At 40.5% G+C, this 19,619-nt stretch overlaps 1 protein-coding gene across 1 annotated transcript; it reads right to left on the reverse strand.

Moving 5' to 3' along the window:
* Nucleotides 1-553: 553 nt before the first annotated feature.
* lactb2 (lactamase, beta 2) lies at nt 554-4,444 on the reverse strand. The gene is made up of 7 exons (XM_061043560.1): nt 4,233-4,444; nt 3,412-3,575; nt 3,166-3,286; nt 2,745-2,923; nt 2,334-2,482; nt 2,011-2,098; nt 554-785 (listed from the first exon to the last, which is right to left on the reverse strand). The coding sequence occupies exons 1-7, from the start codon at nt 4,352-4,354 to the stop codon at nt 742-744; spliced, it is 867 nt and encodes a 288-aa protein (XP_060899543.1). The 5' UTR covers nt 4,355-4,444; the 3' UTR covers nt 554-741.
* Nucleotides 4,445-19,619: the final 15,175 nt, after the last annotated feature.

Raw genomic sequence — 19,619 nt, forward strand, 5'->3', positions numbered from 1 at the left:
AAAATAAGTAAAGTATGTCTGATTTAGTTTGAAGTTTTACAACCTGCTGATGGTTATTTCTCAGCACAAGCAGACACTGCCACCTAGTGACCGACTGAAAAACTGTCGCAGACATTTCAAAACAAGAGCTTCATTATTCCAATCAAAGACAGAAAAAAAAAATAGGTTAAATAAAGTTTTTAATAACTTGAATGCAGATGAAGAAAAAGTCTGAATGATGCATCTTCAGAAAAACACAACCACAGTTTGAGACATTCTGGGAAGGTTTGGTAAAAGTATTAGAACATGTGCTCGCTGACTCTGATGCTATTTTGTAGACTTCTTTTTGACTTCTGTGTATTTTAGATGTATTGCAGAAAAGTTTCTAGTGCACATCCATTCAATCACAAACTTCAGTGAAGCACTTGTTGAAACAGTTTACAGGTTATAACAATGCATTAAAAAACACACTTTTTCATTCTGCTGCAGCTAACGTTGAAAACATGTTTGGACTTCGTAGACTTCGACACAGACTTCAGCTCCGTCCTGTCCGTCTTACTCTGAGTGAGGGAACTTTCAAGGCAACATGTGTGACCACCGTCCCTGATTCTCCGTCAACATACCGTCAGCCGATCACAGATCTAAGGCATTGAATATTTAATATCAAGTCCAAAGTCGATCATTTAGGACTGAGGATTATTTACTGTATTACTAAATGATCAGTAGAAGTTCATCATCAGTTCCTCATGGCCTCTGTGGACATCACAGGTTACTCCTCCATTTGATGTTCTCTAGAGGTTCATTCACTGAGGGAGACAAAGTTTGTGTTATTTATTATTCTAGCTTTCAGAGTTCAGTCTGTGAGAGCAAATTCTAGTTTTAGATTTAGTCTAAAAGTAGTGCCGACAGCATTAACTATTATTTTGTCCCTTCAGGCTCTCCGTAGATAGTGGTCCTCAGTGTCTCCCTGTAGTCTCAGTGATGCAAAAGAAGGACACTGCTGAATCTTTGAATGTCTCATTTCACTTTAACAAACTCAGCTGACGAGTCCAAAGTAATATCCACCTTATGACATCATGACATCACACACTGACCTTATGACATCACACACTGACCTTATGACATCACACATTGACCTTATGACGTCACACACTGACCTTATGACATCACACATTGACCTTATGACGTCACACATTGACCTTATGACATCACACACTGACCTTATGACATCATGACATCACACACTGACCTTATGACGTCACACATTGACCTTATGACATCACACATTGACCTTATGACGTCACACACTGACCTTATGACATCACACATTGACCTTATGACATCACACATTGACCTTATGACATCACACATTTACCTTATGACATCACACATTTACCTTATGACATCACACATTGACCTTTGGTACCGTTCCTTTGAGCTGGTTGAAGTCAGTTTGGGATCCCTAACCACTTTCTGTTTCTGTGCTTAACTTCATGTCCTAACCTTCACTCTACCAAAGGGGAACTTACTTTATTTCAAAATAAAAACATGGTTCAATTCAAACAGCAAATTAAGTACTCTCAATTTAAGAATGAAAAAAAAAAATCAAAATAAAAGCCTAACAATTTTTATTTTGAAATGTGGAAACATGGAATTTTAAACATTATTATGATTATTTTAAACATATTAGATAGGACAGCTTAAGAGAGACAGGAAATATTGAGAGGAGGGAGTGTGGATGTAAAATTCAAAATAAAAGCCTCACAATAAAAAAATTTCAGATGCAAAATAATTACATTTCAAACATGCGATTAAAAATGTGATTAATCACAAAAAACTATTAAAAAAAAAAAAGGCAATAAATCAGACTTAAACGTCTTAATCTTTTGACAGAGCTACTGAAAAGTCATGTAAACTATTTTCAGGAACCCTTAACCTGATTACAAAATAACAAACCATCTCTACGTCGGGAGAAATGTCATATTCTGTAAGACTGAACCTTCAAGTACTTTAATTTTAACGATGACCTACCCAGGCTGATCTTGCCTTCCTTCTCCAGTTTCTTTAAGTGATGAACCAGGTTCACATTAGCTGCAGGGTGCAGGTTCACAGGAGTGTCCTGGAGGAGAAAGAAGGATCAGTAGTGTTGTTGTTGTTGTTGTTTTAATTATAAATGACCAAAATTTGAATCTGACCAACCCTGACTCTACAAACAGGTCGCTGCGTCGTCATCAAGTCACTTATAATTACTTATCTACTTTAGAGTATTTGCTATATTTACATGTATCTCAATCAGAACAAGTTCATCTTATTTCTACTTCTTGGTTTAGTTTGAGGAGTTTTTTGGTCTTGACCTTATAAACGATCTTGACGAGCTCCATCGAGGAGAAAGGCTTTCCTGCTCCGTCCTGAATGGCTGCCAGGATCTGCTGCTCTCTCTGGTCCCGGTGGCCGATGTAGTATCTGATCTTAGAGCCCGCATCCTGAACCACAGGACCATGACCTGCACAACAGTTGTTGTTCAAATATATGAACAGTTGCACAGTGAATTGTTTGACTGGTTCATGGAAGTAAAAAAAAATTACCCTCTGTGTGTATTCTTGCCCTTCATCTTATGAAATAAAGTCACTTCACTGATTGATTATAACTGAAATCTGAGTGGTGGCTGTGAAATATGACGACTGTAAAGTGCAAAAAATGGGGCTTATTAAAAAACATTCAACATTCAAATCCTCCAGGGGGCATGATCCACCTTTCAGACTCACCGGGATAGATGAGGTCAGCCTGAGAGTCCAGCAGGATCTTTAAAGACTTCATGTAGTCGTAGAGGTCCTCGAACACGGCCGTGCCTTCCCCCAGGATGCAGTCCCCCGAGAAGAGCGCCTGCTCCTCCTCCAGCAGCAAGGCCATGTGGTCGTCAGTGTGACCCGGGGTGAACAGCACTCTGGGAGAGAAAAGAAGAATTGACTTTGGCAACCACATGAACTCTCCCCCAGAATCAGGGATCTTTTCAGGAACTATGTTTCTTTCCACCGATGGAACCATTTAGTTCCTTGAGAAGAAAATCCCTAGAATAACAAGATCCAGGACACTTTGGTTGAAAAGGGGGCAAATGTTTAAGTTCCCTGTAGAACTAGTGAAAGTCCCGGCAGTATGTATTTCTGTATCATCATAAAGAGAACTCACTTTAGCGTGGCCCCCTCGGTCTGGACAACATCTCCGTCCTTCAGGTAAGTGAAGCTTTTGTTTCCGGCACTCTCGCTGACTTTGATTGAGCGAGGCAGTTTGCTGACCCGGATGTCAGAACCTGCAGGAGGGAGGATAGAGAAAAACTTCACCACCAAACAACAGTTATCAAGCGTCCTCTTTTTGTTACAACTACAGCTGCAGATCTGCACGGCAAACTGTCGACACTTTGAGTCGAGAACTGACTGCCAGCAACGTCCCTGCAGACGTCCTCCACTCCGCCCGTGTGGTCATGATGCCAGTGTGTGACGACGATCTCCTGGATGCTGGCGTTGAACTGCTTCAGCGCCTGTTTCAGGTTGCTGATGTATTCAGGGACTGCAGGTTCTCCCGTGTCTATGAGCACTCTCCTGGAAAATCAGATCAAACAACATATGCATGTGACACGGCTGCATGATAAGATGAATCCCCACTCAGTTGTGTGCATATTTCACCTGTTTGATGGAGGCCCAGGTGTAATGTACCCTCAGATTATTTGGTGCCAGTTTAGTGGTTAAAAAGGGACTTTTAGGAGGGACACGTTGCAAACACAAGTATTGCATAAACATAAAGAACAGCATATAGACTATTATTGAGTTACACCAGTGTCTTGGTGTTGAATTGTTAACGTTATCCATCTTCTCCTCATTACAAATCTTTTCAACAAGTGTCTGATCTGCATTTGAGGATCTCTAAGGATCGAAGACAGATAAGAAAATATTATATATATTTTCATATTTTTTGCAATGAATACATATGCCGAAATAACAATAGAATCAGTATTATTCGGTTTGCTTCATCACTTTTGGTCTACATATAATGTGCTTTCACTCACAAGCAAAGAAACACTAAATTAAGTATTTTTCTAATGGAGTTTGGCGTGACGTCATTTTCAATATGTTAGCATGGGGCTTATTAAGAGCGTGCACGGACACAAAACCTCAGAGGCGAGTTTAAAACAAATAACCGGTACTAAATAAATATATTTAAAAGAAGATATTACGTTTATAATGTTAACACACTGTCACCTTTCCCCGGTGCCGACCAGGTACGTGTTGGTTCCCTGCAGGGTCATCGGTCCCGGGTTGCAGCCCAGAATCCGGACCACTCTGGCGGACAGCTGCTCTATCCGCGGAAGAATCGCACTCATACTTGAATCCGAACCGGAATCTGCAAATAACAAAACATATACGGAGGTTAAAGTCCAAAGAATCAAACCTCTTCTTCTGACAGGCAGGATATGTGTTATCATTGTTTACTTCCGGTATATCCCAATTCAGCCTTCAAAGTAAAAGTCTTGTTTGTATTTATTGTATTTTATTTTAACTGTATTTTACCAGGGAAATGTTCTCGTTGAGATACAAGATCTATTTTTTAAGGTCAGAAGCCCGAGGCAGAGAAACATAACCTTTATTTTACTGCGCAATATAATGCAGTTTTTTACCCTGCAGGGGGGGATTTGTTGTCACAGTCTTACACAGTTGGTACAGGGGTCTACACCAGGGGTCTACACCAGGGGTCTACACCAGGGGTCTACACCAGGGGTCTACCAGGGGTCTACACCAGGGGTCTACACCAGGGGTCTACACCAGGGGTGTTCAAAGTGCGGCCCGAGGGCCATTTGCGGCCCTTGAGGGGATTTTTTGCGGCCCGTGGCTTCAAATGAAGAATCAGAAGATTTTGGCACGACGCCTCGATTAAGATTATCACATTATCTTATTTTTCTTTTTCATGTTAACAAGGTCTGAACAATATTCCTAAAATAGAAAATGTTCAGTAACATGTATGTTGTTGTTGTTTTTAAATCTACAGCTTTTACTAGTTTCCAATTTTTTTTGTAAACTATGAAAAAAACCATATACAAAGTTTTTGCAAATGAGCGGACTGTTGTTTAACCATTTAATGACCTGAGCTAAATGCAGAAAGCTTTTTTTTTTTAAAATGAACCACGTTACAGGCTTGATTCTGAGAAAAAAACAAATAAAGTAGAACGAAGAAATCAAAATATTTGATTTCCTTTAATTAAAGGGTTTCTTTAGCGAGCCTTTTGATTCTGATCTACAAAGCCGTACTATTTTTTCAACTATATTTAAAAAAACAAAACCTGTGGCCCGCGAGCGATTCTAACACGACAATTTTGGCCCGCAAGAAAAAAAAGTTTGGACACCACTGGTCTACACTTATGAACACGTAACACAGGAAGAAACACACAAACAGAGGAGGCTTGTTTCTAAGAGCTCCAGTAGCCTTTTTGTAGATAGACGAGGGACACATTAGTGTTCAGTTAAAAACATGGTAAAGTGTGTTTATGTGCATCATATGTGACCTAAAGGTTACTCTGCAGCCCAGAGACTAAGATGATGGAGCGAGCTCACTAAAAGCACTTTCATCAAAGACCAAGAGCGAGGCCGGGGAATGAACATACAAGATGAGTCCTTGAGATCGAAAGCTGCAGCTGCTGAGAGCTTAAATAAGAAGGCATGGGTTCAGGTAGTATGGGCCTTATAAAGAAAAATATACCGAAACTCCATCCTTCAGTTGTACAAGGAGGACAAACCTACTCTCTTCTACAAGACAAAGAGACAAACCTTAATGCAGAGTGGTACACTAAGTCCAACATTCAGTGAGAATGAGGAAGCATATAAAGAAGATCACTGATAGGAATTTAGGTTGGATGAGTTTCTTCACAGCGATAAGAGAAAACGTTTCTTTCTGTAGAAGAAATTTCACCCTGAGCTTTTTTAAGGTGTTGCTAATAGTCAATACCAATAACAATATATCAATAGTCAATAACAGTGATTTTAATCAAGTAAAAAACACAGGTATTAATATGTTGGAACACGTTCAATCACCTCATGGTTCAAGGTAAAAATCGTTCTCTTGGGACCTCAAGAAGCACATCGTTTTTGTCTCCTTCATATTAGTAGTGATATTATTCGCCTGTGTTTTTAGTCATTTCAGTCCAATGACCTTAAAGCTGTTTCCATAGGATACTTGTAAGCTTGGTAGTTAATTCTTATGTTACCCATTATTATATTTACACACAGCACTTAAAATTCAAATGTGTAAACATAAAAGTGAGTATGTTAAAGCTCCTGCAGTGTGACATTTTTGGCAGCTGATGTAACAGCCTATAAATAATAATGATGCCTCTTAGGGATGTAAAGATTAATCATGTCAGAGTGGGGCTGCTACACAGGGAGCGCGCTCGAGCTGTTAGGGCTTAAGTGACCTGGCACCTCTTCTCCAGCGACCAGCCCAACTTCAACGCTTTGGTCCACAGCGGGACTTGAACCGGCGACAGACTACAGACCGAGCTACTGCCGACTCTTTGGTTTTGTTCAAACCATAGATTAACTGTGAGTAACATGCTGGACATTTAAAATAAGAGTAGGATGAACTTTTGTTAGTAAAAGAAAAATCACCTTCACATGTACAGGACAAGATAAGAGGTGACATATTTGTCCCTGTTCGTCTGCGAGGACCCCAAAATTAATCAAAACCTGACAGATCCTCACAGGAGCTTTAAATCTGGATTGCACAATGCTTTGTTTTTCATACAGCTTCCTGAATGTTTTTTATGATTTGTATTTATTGTCAGATGTGATAGAATAGAATAGAATTACTTCATTGATCCCAAACCGGGAAATTGTGGCGTTACAGCAGCAGGTTGTCCAAACACACAATATGAGCATTAAATACAAAGTAAAGTAAATAAGCACTAAAAATATCAAAACTAAGAATGAGAATATATACATCCAGGATTTAACTTAGCATTACTTCTAGTCTTAAAATGTGAACAATTAAATACCGCATAATGTTTTATTGCTCTGTTGACTTGGAATGTTGTTTATATTGTGTTTATTTCTATTTTTTTTTAGCATCAAGTGATGACATATGGAGACTTTTTTCATATTTAAATGTGGACAGGTTTCTGTTGTTTCTGAGTTTTCCCCTGTTCAACTAAAAAAAACAAAAACTAATGAATAGGCTGAATATCATTATTATAAATCCATCCATTATTAGTTTCTATACAACCAAGGTATATTCATGTGCACCCATTAACACACATAATTACAGCCACGTTCCCCTGCATAAATTACATTCACATAAGTGCCACACTAATCTTCAGAACACATGCCGCCTCACAATTAAATAAATAAACACATTCAGTTCATGCTCCTTCACAGGAAAGAGGATCTCCAGCCGAGCCGGGGACAAATGAGAACGACCATTATTGGACGCTAAGGCTGTGTGTCACAATAAATGTCATATGACATCATAAATCCACTGTGGCTCCGATGAACACTAGGTGGGGCCGTTGTCCAGTGTCATCATGGCTCCACTGAGGCTCCGAGTAAAAAAAGAAAAATAAATAAATAAAGACCCAGGACTATCAGCATTTCACTGCATGAACCTTTTAATACTCAATGATGATAACGGTGCTTACAAACTCAAATATCAAAGTAATGTGCTGCAGTGAGTGTTGTTATTGCTCTCTTTATGTTAGGAACTATTTGTTCAGGTGTTTTATTACACACCTCAGACGGATGAGATCTGAATCATTTACTGCTGTTTAAACACATTAAGTGACCATCTGAGCAGCTGGGGTTCTTTAATGTGATCATAACCTGCAAACCTTTTCATAGGAAGGTAAATTAAATGTCATGAAGGGAAAATCCTTTTAAACTAATTTTTAAAATGATGCCTTCAAAGAGTTTTCCCCACTACATACTGATTAACTGAAAATGCTCTAAAATATATAAAATACTCCAATATTTCTGTTATGTGTCGTTAAGAGAAGTCCTAGTGTTGCTATTTACGCAGATTTAAGGATGTGTGGTCCAACATTAAGTTTATTGGAAAGTATCTGTCAGGGGTCATTGTTATAGACTGAAAGATAAGGGGTCATATGGGGATCACCACATGGGAAAAGTGGGCAAATGCCCAGGGCCACAGCGAGAGGGAGTCTTTGCCTTGCCCTGTAAATATTAAAGGGACAAATTATCCCCCTTCTCCACCTTTTCAAACAGTCCCCCTGTGGTCTAAGTGAAACATCTGTGCTGTGCTTTGGTCAAAATATAACATGAATCAAGCACCAGAGGAGGTTTGTGACCCTGTATAAACCAGCTCTCTCAGAACGCTCCGTTTTGGTGTGTGTGTCTCTTTAAATGTAATGAGCCCCCCCCCCCCAGAGTTTTCCCCGTAGACATCACTCCTCTGTAGCAAGAATAAAAATAGCAGACCTGCGCAAAAGTTTTGTTCTAGGCTGGGGGGTGGAGTCCATGGGTGGAGATACCAGGGGAGGGTTTTTTTTTTTTTTTTTTTTACCAGAATCCCACTGTGACATCACAAGGAGAGCATTTTTCTCTGTGTTCTAAGATTTATGCAGACCACAAACAAAGGACTGGATGGGTTTATTTCACATGTTGTGGGTCAGTAGACACTCAGGTTACCCAAATAAATGTTCAAAAACACTGAAGAAGTGGAGTTCTCATAATATGTCCCTTTTAAGTGACGGAGCCTGAGTGATGTCACACATCTGGTACTGCAGGGGCTTTGGATGCCCATCAAGGGCGGTCTTTAGAGTCAAAAAAGTATGAGATAAATCCCGATAAAAAAAAATGAACGCATTAATTTCACACCTTAATTACTGGTGATTAATTAGCCAATGCTGACTGCTTTAATATAAAGCGATCATTTGATTTGATTTGTGTTCTCTGTAATGTATTTTTAATTCACCCCATAGAAACCATGACCACAGCCACTCCTATTCCACCTGAGAGTCGTTCCTCTATTGTACTTAATACGGTGAAACACAGAGGATGATCTTTTGGAACAGGCTCTACATTATGCTGAACCCATTAGTTCTTTCCTGAGTACATGGCCGGTAATCCTACAAGCATTACAACACCAGATCGATGGCAGTCAAATGAAGCCATAAAGCGGATCGAGACACAGCGGTAAATTGCCTCTTGGGGACCCACACATCCTCCTTAACGCCTTGTTTGATATTTGTCCCCAATAAATTGTGACCCATAAAAAGCGGGTGTAAAAGAGGCGAGAACTGGGGGGCTCTCTATAATATAATATTTACAGGTAGAATAGGTGGAGGGGGAAAAGCAGAGAGACATTATTTCCACCTAAAAGAAATAGATCCTGACATGTGGGCGTCCAAGGGCCCTATCCTCCTCTCTCTCACTCTCTCTCTTTGTAATTACACGACATAATGGTGGTGCAGTCGGTCCGTAATCTCCCATTATAATCAGTCTCGGCTGCCTCCACTCGCTCTCCACCACGGCTTCTAATTCAATATAAATGTAAATGACTAGGGGGGGTGAGATGGGGGGGGGGAGGGGAGGTCAGGAATAGTATGGTGTGTAAATGTGGAGTCTGATCTGCGCAGAAATCCGTACTTATATTTACTAGAGGTCGTTTACCTCTTTATTATAATATGTACAAATTGATTATGGACTGTAGATACCAAAGACTGTCGGTGTGGTCTCAAGCAGGCAGAAAATCAGCTTTAAATTAGAAGCACAATGATTAAAAACTAAAACTAAAACTAAAAATCTATTCTTTAACAGGTTGGTCACCTAAAAAAACACAACAAATCTCTTTTTTTAAGTTTATTTAGCGATGGAGATAGCTTTGAGATGTTCTATATATACTATAAACCTTGCAAGCTAAAATGTAATTGGAAAACTTAACAAGCAAAGTGTCTTTCCCCCTTAAAAAACCCATGTCAAGCTTAAAAAAGTGAGTGTTTTTGAATCAAAAAGCAACCATGCATTGTATCGCCAATCAATGGTTTTCTACCTTCATGTGAAAGCCTCGTGTTTGGCATTTTGGGCCGTCCTTGTGTCGTTTTTTTAAAGAGCCTAAGTCACCATATTTGGACAACAGGTGGAGCTGGAAAGGTGGTAGGAATCAAAGTTATACGGTAATGCCAAGGTTAACTCATTAGCCAGTTAGCAAGCTAAGGTAACAAACCACGATCGCAGGCACCGACACCTGTAGGCCAAGGCTAACATATGAATTAAATAAAACAATTAGTTTACAGAAGAAATGGGAGCAAAGGCTTCCTGGATGTTTGTTAGTACAATTAACCACTTTGCAATTCAAATTATTTGACTGATTTAAATTCACTGATGCATGCAGCTAATTGCACCCACCTGTCACTAAAAGGGAGAATGATGCATATTGTAAGCTTTAATTTAATTGAAACCAGAGATTTGGAAAAAACAACAACATCCTCCAAACAGTTTTCATGAAAAGACAAAAGAGCATAAAGTCAAATGATAAGATTTATGTTTAATATTGTACATGGTCTCTTCACTAATAGATATATTTTATTTTTAAACGGGGTCTATAGGAGATGACTCACTTTTGGAGCCAGCCTCTAGTGGCCATTAAAGGAACTGTAGTTATCAACATTTCTGCATTACCTTCATTTTGCTGCTGGGTTCAAATGTTCTACCAGCAGTCAGAAGTGGTTTCTTGCAGCCATGACAAGTATAAATGTCCTTTTTCTAAACAAAGCTCCTGCCTCACGCTTAATAAAGAAAGGGAGCTCCCCCAACCTTCAGCGAGGTGATCTGGCACTACTACCACCCAACGTCCTGGACGCCCAGTCACTACAAAGAACATTTTAAAGCTTTAATTGGTATCAAGATATAGGGGATGCTATTAATCATGAAGAATAAATTTAACTTAAAGGACCAAAACAGTTTTCTGATTTCTGAAATCTGTTGGAACTGTCCTCATGTCTGTGGTCTGTCACGTCATTAAAATCTGATTTGATAATCGTCTAGAGTGTCGCCAGCCTTAGTAATAGCATTGCATGTTGGAATGAGGCCCTTCATCTGTCAGGTGGCTTTTCACAAAAGAAGATATCAAGTTAATATTAAATTCACCTCCTCATAAGAAAGATCCCTCTGAACATGGCACCTCTGATTCCTGCAAAGTTACGGTGAAGAATCCCCTCGCAGCTTCGCTCCGCCGTGAGAAATGAGGCAATATGTTGCCAAACTGTATCGCAATCCATAATTCAGAATGCTGCGTAATTAACTCTCTTCTCCGGAGCCGTAATCTGATACCAAATTAAAGAAGTGCAGAGAGGCGGTGGTGGTGTGGAGTGGGTGGGGTATCAATTTAGAGGTTGAGGGAGTAAGAGTCAGAGTAGAACGAGACAGTGAGGGAGAGGTGAAGAAACATTACGACAGTCGGGTAGAGAGGGAGAGACAAGACAGAGTTAAAAAAGCACAAAACACGTGTTAAAAGCTCCAAATGATACATTTGTCAAAGTGCAATATTAAGTTTGTTGCAGCAAAATGATATCAGACTTCAATTTGAACTTGTCTTGAGGAAAAGCAGTAAAGAAAACACCCTGATAACGTTTGTAAAGGGAGAGACAAGATGGACGTAAAGTGCAAAGGCTGAGGAGAAAACAGAGCTTGAACCAGGACAACTGGTGTGTTTAGTCTCTGCTAGGGGTGGAAATCATCAGTGTGTAACGTGTCAACGTGTAATCTTGCATCGTCAAACGCGACTTAAGAGTAAAAAAACATGGTGGTAAAGCTAAATGTGGCTAGCTGTTAGCTAAAACAATTTCAGTCCAACTCCTGTCCTTGTCAGTTTGTTTTACAGGACACTCTGGTTACACAAATCAACAAGTTGGTCCTGAATTTATGACGTTTATCTAACTGCTGTCGTCGCCATGTTTGTGTTTGTTGATATTCCTGCTTCATTCAGCCTGCTTCGTGATTGGCTACTGTTCCGGTCCATGTGACAATTCACAGAGTCTGTGCTCGGCCGTCCCCGGTGTTCTTCCCACACAACAGGATTTCGGACCGTAAATATTAAACAGATTTAATATCTACGTGTGCCCCAGGTTCAAATCTGACCTATCTCTCCTTTCCTGCATTTTATTCTTCCCCCTCTCTCTCCCCGACTTCTGACTCTATCCACTGTCTATCTCTAAATGAAAGCATAAAAATACCAAAAATAAAAAAAATAAACAAACACACCCCTGGGCGATATGGGGGAGTGCAAATAAATTAGCTATATAAACAACATGGTCAAAGCTGTTACCTCTGTGCAGAGCCGGGCTACTAGTTTCCCCCTGTTTCCAATGCTAAGCTACGCTAACAGGTTGCTGATGGGAGCTCCACATTAGATTTTAGAATTGTTGAAAATATTCACACTTATACTGAGCACCGACAGCATGAATGAATTAAAACTCACATTTGCATGCAACTCAAGTGCAGGTTTATTATATAACCACTTGAGTTGTCTGCAAGTGTGTGTGTGTGAGCTTAAATGAACATAAGGGTGTGTGTGCAGGTCTTCGTGCCCCATGGGGGAATATTCAGTGGCACTTGTAAATGCACCTTCCTGTGTGTTTGCATATTTACCTTTAATTGCACAAAACAGTACCTGAAGGTGTATCAGTGTGTGTGTGTGTGTGTGAGTGTGTGTGTGTGTGTGTGTGTGTGTGTGTGTGTGTGTGTGTGTGTGTCTACGGTTGTTTACATCAAGTCAATTCAACCTGAAATGATCCACAGGGCTGGATGTGAGAGACAGTAACTCTGCAGCAGACACCGGCTCCCTCTGGACTGACTTAAGGTGACTCTGCAGCGTCGTGCTGACTCACTGAAGGCAGACAGAAAGTCACAGAAAGCAGAGACGATGACAGAGAATGATTGGTGATGAAAATGTTAACTAGTAAGCTTCATATGCTTTTTCTGCTAAGCTAGGCTTTTAATTGGACTAAAGAACAGGAGGGAAACCTTTACACACTCACAGTTAGCTCCTGCACAAACATCTCTATTGGACTAATACATTCAGTATCAAAGCAGCTCAGAGTCAGTGATTTTGATTCACTTTTTTCTTAATCCAAATGTAACCCGCTTGGAAATCATGATGCAGCATTTAATAGAAATGTTTTCAGTGTTAATGTTTCAGATGCTAACCTTAAATAAGAGGTCCTTTGAAATTCTACATTTTCACTGTGTGTCTTTGTTGTCCAATTTCGGAGAGGCGAGACGTCTGCAGACCAATCAGATCCCAGGAGAAACACCATGTGGATCATAAACGCAAAGAGTCGTAACCTAGGGGGCGCTATAGTAGCCTAGTGGTTGAGTGAGCGCCCCATGTGGACGGTCCACGTTCCAATTCAACCTGTGGCTCCTTTCCCGCATGTTATTCCCCACTCTCTCTCTCCTCGATTTCAGACTCGATACACTGTCCGGTCTCTAAATAAAAGCACTTGGAAAGAAGTTAGCAACCTCTTTATTCAATGTCTCGACTAAAGGTCTTATTTTGGGGCAGAGAGACAAGGACTATTAACATGAAAATTATTAACTTGTGTTTCCTGCACTGCTCTTGAGCCCTTTGGGTTTATTTCAGCTCCCACAAAAAAAATGTCAAAGAACAAAGTTTGTCTCTTGTTTTTCTAGAAAATAAATAAATAAGAGTACATCAGATTACCTGGTTAAAGCTGCGTCCCAGTCCAGGGGTAGCATCCTTCAAAGAAACTCGCCTTTCAAGTCTGCGAGGACCGATCCGGCAGGAGGAATTTCTGTTTGGGTTCACCAGCTGCCCCCATCCTTACCCTTTTGTTTCTAAGCACTGCTCCTGTTGCCCATAGCAACCTTGACAACTGCAACAGAACTTGAATAATAAGTTGAGTTCATTGTCGTTTTGTATTTCTAGCTATTCCATCGAGTTGACACCAGTCATTGACATTTCAAAGTGTATTACTCGTTCACTTGAGAGTCCGACAGATCGTTTGAATCCGTGCGCAACGATCTGGGATTTCTCGGGCCACAAAGGATGCTCCCGCTGGATCCTTTGTGGTCCAGGAGAAGAAGGACGCATCTGTTGAAGGAGCCTTTGAAATGATGTAATCGATCTTGAAGTGCGCACCTGATTTCCAGGACGGATAAAATGTGAGACCACTCAGGGACTTCTTCAACCGATCATTTCAATGACAGACTTTTAGGGGGAAGCCGAAAAATATCATATTTCATTCTGAATGTCACCATGAGAATCAGACAAATTGTACATTTGGCCATGTTGGATTTTTGTCTTTTTCACGGCATTTAATGTTTCAAATATCATCCTTACGCTTTTGGGATGATAATACATAGTGAGTGTGTTCAGGAAAGAAATGTTTTTACAGACAGTAAGAGAGAGAGAGAGAGAGATTGAGTCAGACAGGACAGTGAGTGGATGTCTAACACTGTCTGATTTGGAGGCCGGCCAACTAGGGGAAAACTGTCAGACACTGGCAGGAAGCTGCTGATTAATCTGAGCAGTGATGGAGAAAAAAATCCTGAGAGGGCTGGGAGGCTGTGTGTAGGTGTGTGTGTGTAGGAGAGAGAGGGAAAGGAAGGACAGGAGAGCGAGCGAGCAAGCGAGGAAGGCAGCAGAATGTGACAGAGTGTGACAAAAGGGAGGGGGGGGGGAGAGGAAGAGGGATTCATTTATTGTTATGTTGCAGATATTCTGTGTGACTATTATTCAACTGATTCAGCAGCACCGCTCATCCAACATTCATGCCAATAAATGAAAATGAATCAGAACTGAATAAAGATGGGAGAGAGAACAGTGGGGAAAGGGGGAACTGAGGACAGAGTATACTTGGAGACCAAAAAACAGGAGAGTATCTTTAGGAAATAGGAAAATGTATGTGGACAAAATGAAAGATACAAGTTGTAAAAAAAGGTGGACGATGTGAGAGGAACTGAGGAAGGACGACTAGAAAGCCAGACAGGCAGTCTGGTGTTTACTCACTAACAGGTCCACTCGTTATTTCGGGCACACATCCAGCCACCAAGCAACACTTCTTCTGCAACACGTCAGCCTAAAAGATGTAAAAAAAAAAAAAAAAAAAAGAGAGACACTGTGATGTGCACCCTTCGCTTTGGGTCCACCCACGCTGGATTTTCAGGTTGTAAAACAAAAAGGACTGACGGCCAAAACCAGCCTCAGACGTTTAAAATGATGCAGGCTGTGTGGCTTTTTTTTTTGGAAATTGGACGCTACATTTGTAACATCTGTGGTGGTAAATTTAGTGCCGTCTCTATCCATTCAGCTTCCACAGATGATTCATGTTCAGGTCACAGTTAGTCAGTTAAGCAGGACGGTGTTGCCTTTGGTGTGATTTTGAAGCATTTTTAAGGCCAAATGATTCATGCAAGACTTTTTCGGCGAGTTTCAGTCGATTTAACAACAGGCCGAGAGCTGGAGATGAGGCGGGTTTTAAGCCTCTTGACCAACCGTTACACAGCGCCCACCTGTCAATCATGTCAGCTACACGCCTAACTATGGATAACACTTATTATTTTCAAATTCAAAATGGAGCCATTAAAATAAAATTCACCGGCCGTACAGTGTGTGCCAGTGATGACAATAACTAATCAGACCTATTTAGTTTTTTTGTACCAGGCTGTAAACATGTTAATTTATGCTGTAAAAACAGCTTTTTTGACTGTCATGTGTTTTTGACTTCCTGTGTTCTTGGAGCCAGCCTCTAGTGGACACTCGACGAACTGCAGGATTTTGCACTTCCTCATTGGCTTCATTTTTTCGAGACCCAAAGTTGTCCGCTTAGTTTCACCTGTTGATGAAGAGCTGCAGAATTTAAACAGATCGCTTCCAGTTGTATTTCAGGATGTTGGTGTTGCAGTTTGAGATGCTGCTATCTATACTGGAACCACAACTTTAAAAAAAGAGACCATCAATTTCCGCGTAGCAAAAGGTCCTTAGCAGTGGCTGGCAGTTTGAGGTAGGGTCACGACAGAAACGCACACACAGGGATGAAGTAGTGTTGTAGTACTTGATCTTGAGAACACTTTTTTGAAGGTCTCATCTAAGAATCGAAAGCATTTTTACTCGGTCTCAGTCATGACCATCACTCAGAGGTAATTTTTCCACGTCAGTACTCTGACTACAAGTACAGCATGACCTTCCCGGTGTTACGGTCTTATTGAGTGACACGCCACCTGCACACAAGATGATGATTTTTCAGTGACATTTATGGTCTTGGTCTTGACTTGGTCTCGATCTTTAAATGTCTTGGTCTCTAAGCACTCTGGTGTCTTAGACTCGGCAAGTGTGGCATTGACTACAACACTAGTGAAAACTCAGAAATCGGAAAAAAAGTCAGTGTACAATCACGACTGACATAACATGAGATTGTATTTTTTTTTTTAAAGAACCAATTGTGTAAAGATAAAAAAAACAAAACATTAACAAGTGTGATGAGATGGTCCAGTGAAAATCCAAAATGATATTATTCTCAATTTATGACCAATACAAATGTAAATAGTAAACTATATAAAAACACACATTTGCTTACCATAAATGGGGACGCCATCTTGACTAAAATCCTCCTCCTCCTCCCGGTCTGAAGATAGCCTGGCACTGAATGAAGAACGAGCTGCGTCGAGCTCACAAAAAGGCAGGTGAGTTAAGCCTCACTTTTCATTCTTCAATTTAAGCCCAGGGAATGAATCTCCAGATAATACTCACACCTTTGGCCCCGGGAAGTGAAAAGCCCCCCGTGCGTCTGCAGCATGCGGGGCCATATTGGATCTAGGGAAAAGGCCCCCGGACACCATTACAGCTCATTTAAAGTTAAAGAGGGAGGGTATTTTTTTCTTCATCTTGGCCCCGGGGAGTAAAGAGTCTGCTCAGAGTGGAGGGCTTATATTGGCTATAGCTGCTGGAACAACTGAGAGAGAGAGAGAGAGCAGATAGGAGTGAAGTCTTTAAAACCACACCGAGACGGACACACTGTAAAAACAAAAAGTCATGAACAAAAAGTTCAAAGAAGCAGAGGCCAACTTATTCTGACTTTGAGTCATTTTTGAAAAGAAAAAGGCTACCACAAATACAAGTATTATCTTTAACGTTAACTGTAAACAACATTATGAAAACATTTGGTGTGTCATAGCTACCAACATATCAAGTTCAGGGAAAAAGCATAGTTGTTTTTAACCCATGTTACTGTAAATAAAGTGTTGAAGGTGGACAAACATCAGAAGACTAGGACACCTTGAGCCCAAGGTCTGAATACCAGTCAAGAGATGCACACAGGAATACATGTATGTAAGGAACACAAATATTGCAGGACAAGATTACAATATACAATTTACTAATGCAATTAACAACTTAATTAATAAAGTGTGCACATGAAATCAAACAAACATTTGAAGTGTCTAAGCCCAGTATTTTTCGTTGGGGTTCAATCCAGGTGTGTGTTTCTGTTTAATCTGTGCTCTATGAAGTAGCGAAGGAAGTTCTTCCTTAGAAGAAACAGTCTTCTTAATCCCACTGGAGGTCTCGAAGGTTGGGCTCACTATCCAGTTAGCTGCTCGACGTTCTATGGTGGATGCTCTTGTTGGTGGATGGTCTTCTGGATGAGCCCAAAATCCGCATTTTACCAAAACCTGACCTACAGATAGGTCACACCACCCCTATAAAGATAAACATGCACGTCAGCAACAACACAGGCGTCATCTCAATTTAAGCACTTAACATTTAACAACAAGTATTAAAATAACATTTGTTGTTATTCACAATTTTCCATTAGCTCTGTTGTACTACAAAAAAGGTTAAATATTTTCTTTATCAATTTACTGTTGAGCTTTTTATTGATTAAAGAACATAGGACACTTTACTGTAATAACTGTACTATGAAACACTGAAGTTCTGTGTGAGAGACTCCACAAAAGAGAGTGAAATTAACAAGAGGGAAAAACTTTCATCATAACTTGCATTAAACTATTCCTTACTCATTTACATACATACTGTGGCACCCTTCATGGTGTAAAACCTTTGATCTTAAAGATCACAAGAAGCCTGAATAGATACTACATTTTTCATATTGTGTTGTTTTTTCAAACTACCACTGAACACTTTGGATGTTTGTACCCTCAGTCAGGACAGAAGAGTTGGATTTAAACTAACAAGCATGTTCTCAGCAGAGATGCTATTCATTCATTTTTTATTATTATTTATCTGAACAGAGAGCTTTTTTTTTCGGCGAGATTGCTCTCCCGCAGCCGCCCTGTCTCTCACCCACCCCTGAGACCGGGGGCCAGGGAGAGCAATCTCGCGCGAGATTCCTCTCCCGCAGCCGCCCTTTCCCTCTTTCCCTCTTTCCCTCTTTCCCTCTTTCCCTCTTTCCCTCTTTCCCTCTTTCCCTCTTTCCCTCTTTCCCTCTTTCCCTCTTTCCCTCTTTCCCTCTTTCCCTCTTTCCCTCTTTCCCTCTTTCCCTCTTTCCCTCTTTCCCTCTTTCCCTCTTTCCCTCTTTCCCTCTTTCCCTCTTTCCCTCTTTCCCTCTTTCCCTCTTTCCCTCTTTCCCTCTTTCCCTCTTCTCTACCGTCAAACACCATAAAAGCACAGGCAAGAAAGCAGGGAAAACAGCAATTCATACAAAAGCAAATATTTAAGATTTTATTTGTCCAGAGGGTACATAAAAATACTAATGCAATCAAATTAACTTTGTCACTAGTATTCCACACATGCAAGACTCTAATCACCATTCAACTAATAACGTAGCATTAAAAGGGTTACAATCCTGAAAATAATTGAATGTTTGGTAGTTTTGAGCAAGTGGGAAGTTGCTTAACTTCACAGCAGAAAAATATAAATACATTTGAGGAGGGCACAAGGGTTAATGTCCCAGCAGTGGTGTTGTCTTACCTTATGATGTAGAAGAAGCTTGTCACAAGGCAGGATACTGCTCTCCACTGTGGGGGGCAAGGCACCTATGCAATGCTTTCTCACTCAGCATGTAATTGCACTAACATCCAGAGCTCGACCGATAAATCAGCCAGCCGATAATATCTGTGGATATTAGCATATCCAGTGACTATCGGTATCGGCGAATATGAATAGATTTATTCACCAGTCAAATAGCATTTCATTCGAGTTTCACTGTATTACACTAGCAGTTCTCGAGTGTCGAGCTGCGTGACCATCTTGTTTACATCTGTCACGTCTCCTTCACCACCAGTAAGGCCGAGCACCGTGATGTAATTCAGTGTCAGGATTTGACTCTAAAACGTCTCTTCCCTGAGCTTTAAGCTTCCAAGGCCCAGAGATAAATCATAACTGTGAAGGCACAGGCAGAAAGAATGAAATGTTGAATACTCACAAATGTTATCCAGGTCCATAAAGAGGGAACTACAAGCACTGCCAAGACCAACCCGTTCACCCTTTAACAAGATTTAAAATCATTGGTTCAACTATTGTGATATTTTCAGTTTATTAGACTCATAACTGAAAGTATAAGCAATGGGAAGTTCATTTATTTATCACATTCAACAAGATGATAATTCAAAGTGCTTCACATACGATGTCAAAACATCATGACAAAGGATAAGAAAAAGCACTTATTG

The sequence above is a fragment of the Labrus mixtus genome, chromosome 8, assembly GCF_963584025.1.
Source record: "Labrus mixtus chromosome 8, fLabMix1.1, whole genome shotgun sequence".
Taxonomy (NCBI): domain Eukaryota; kingdom Metazoa; phylum Chordata; class Actinopteri; order Labriformes; family Labridae; genus Labrus; species Labrus mixtus.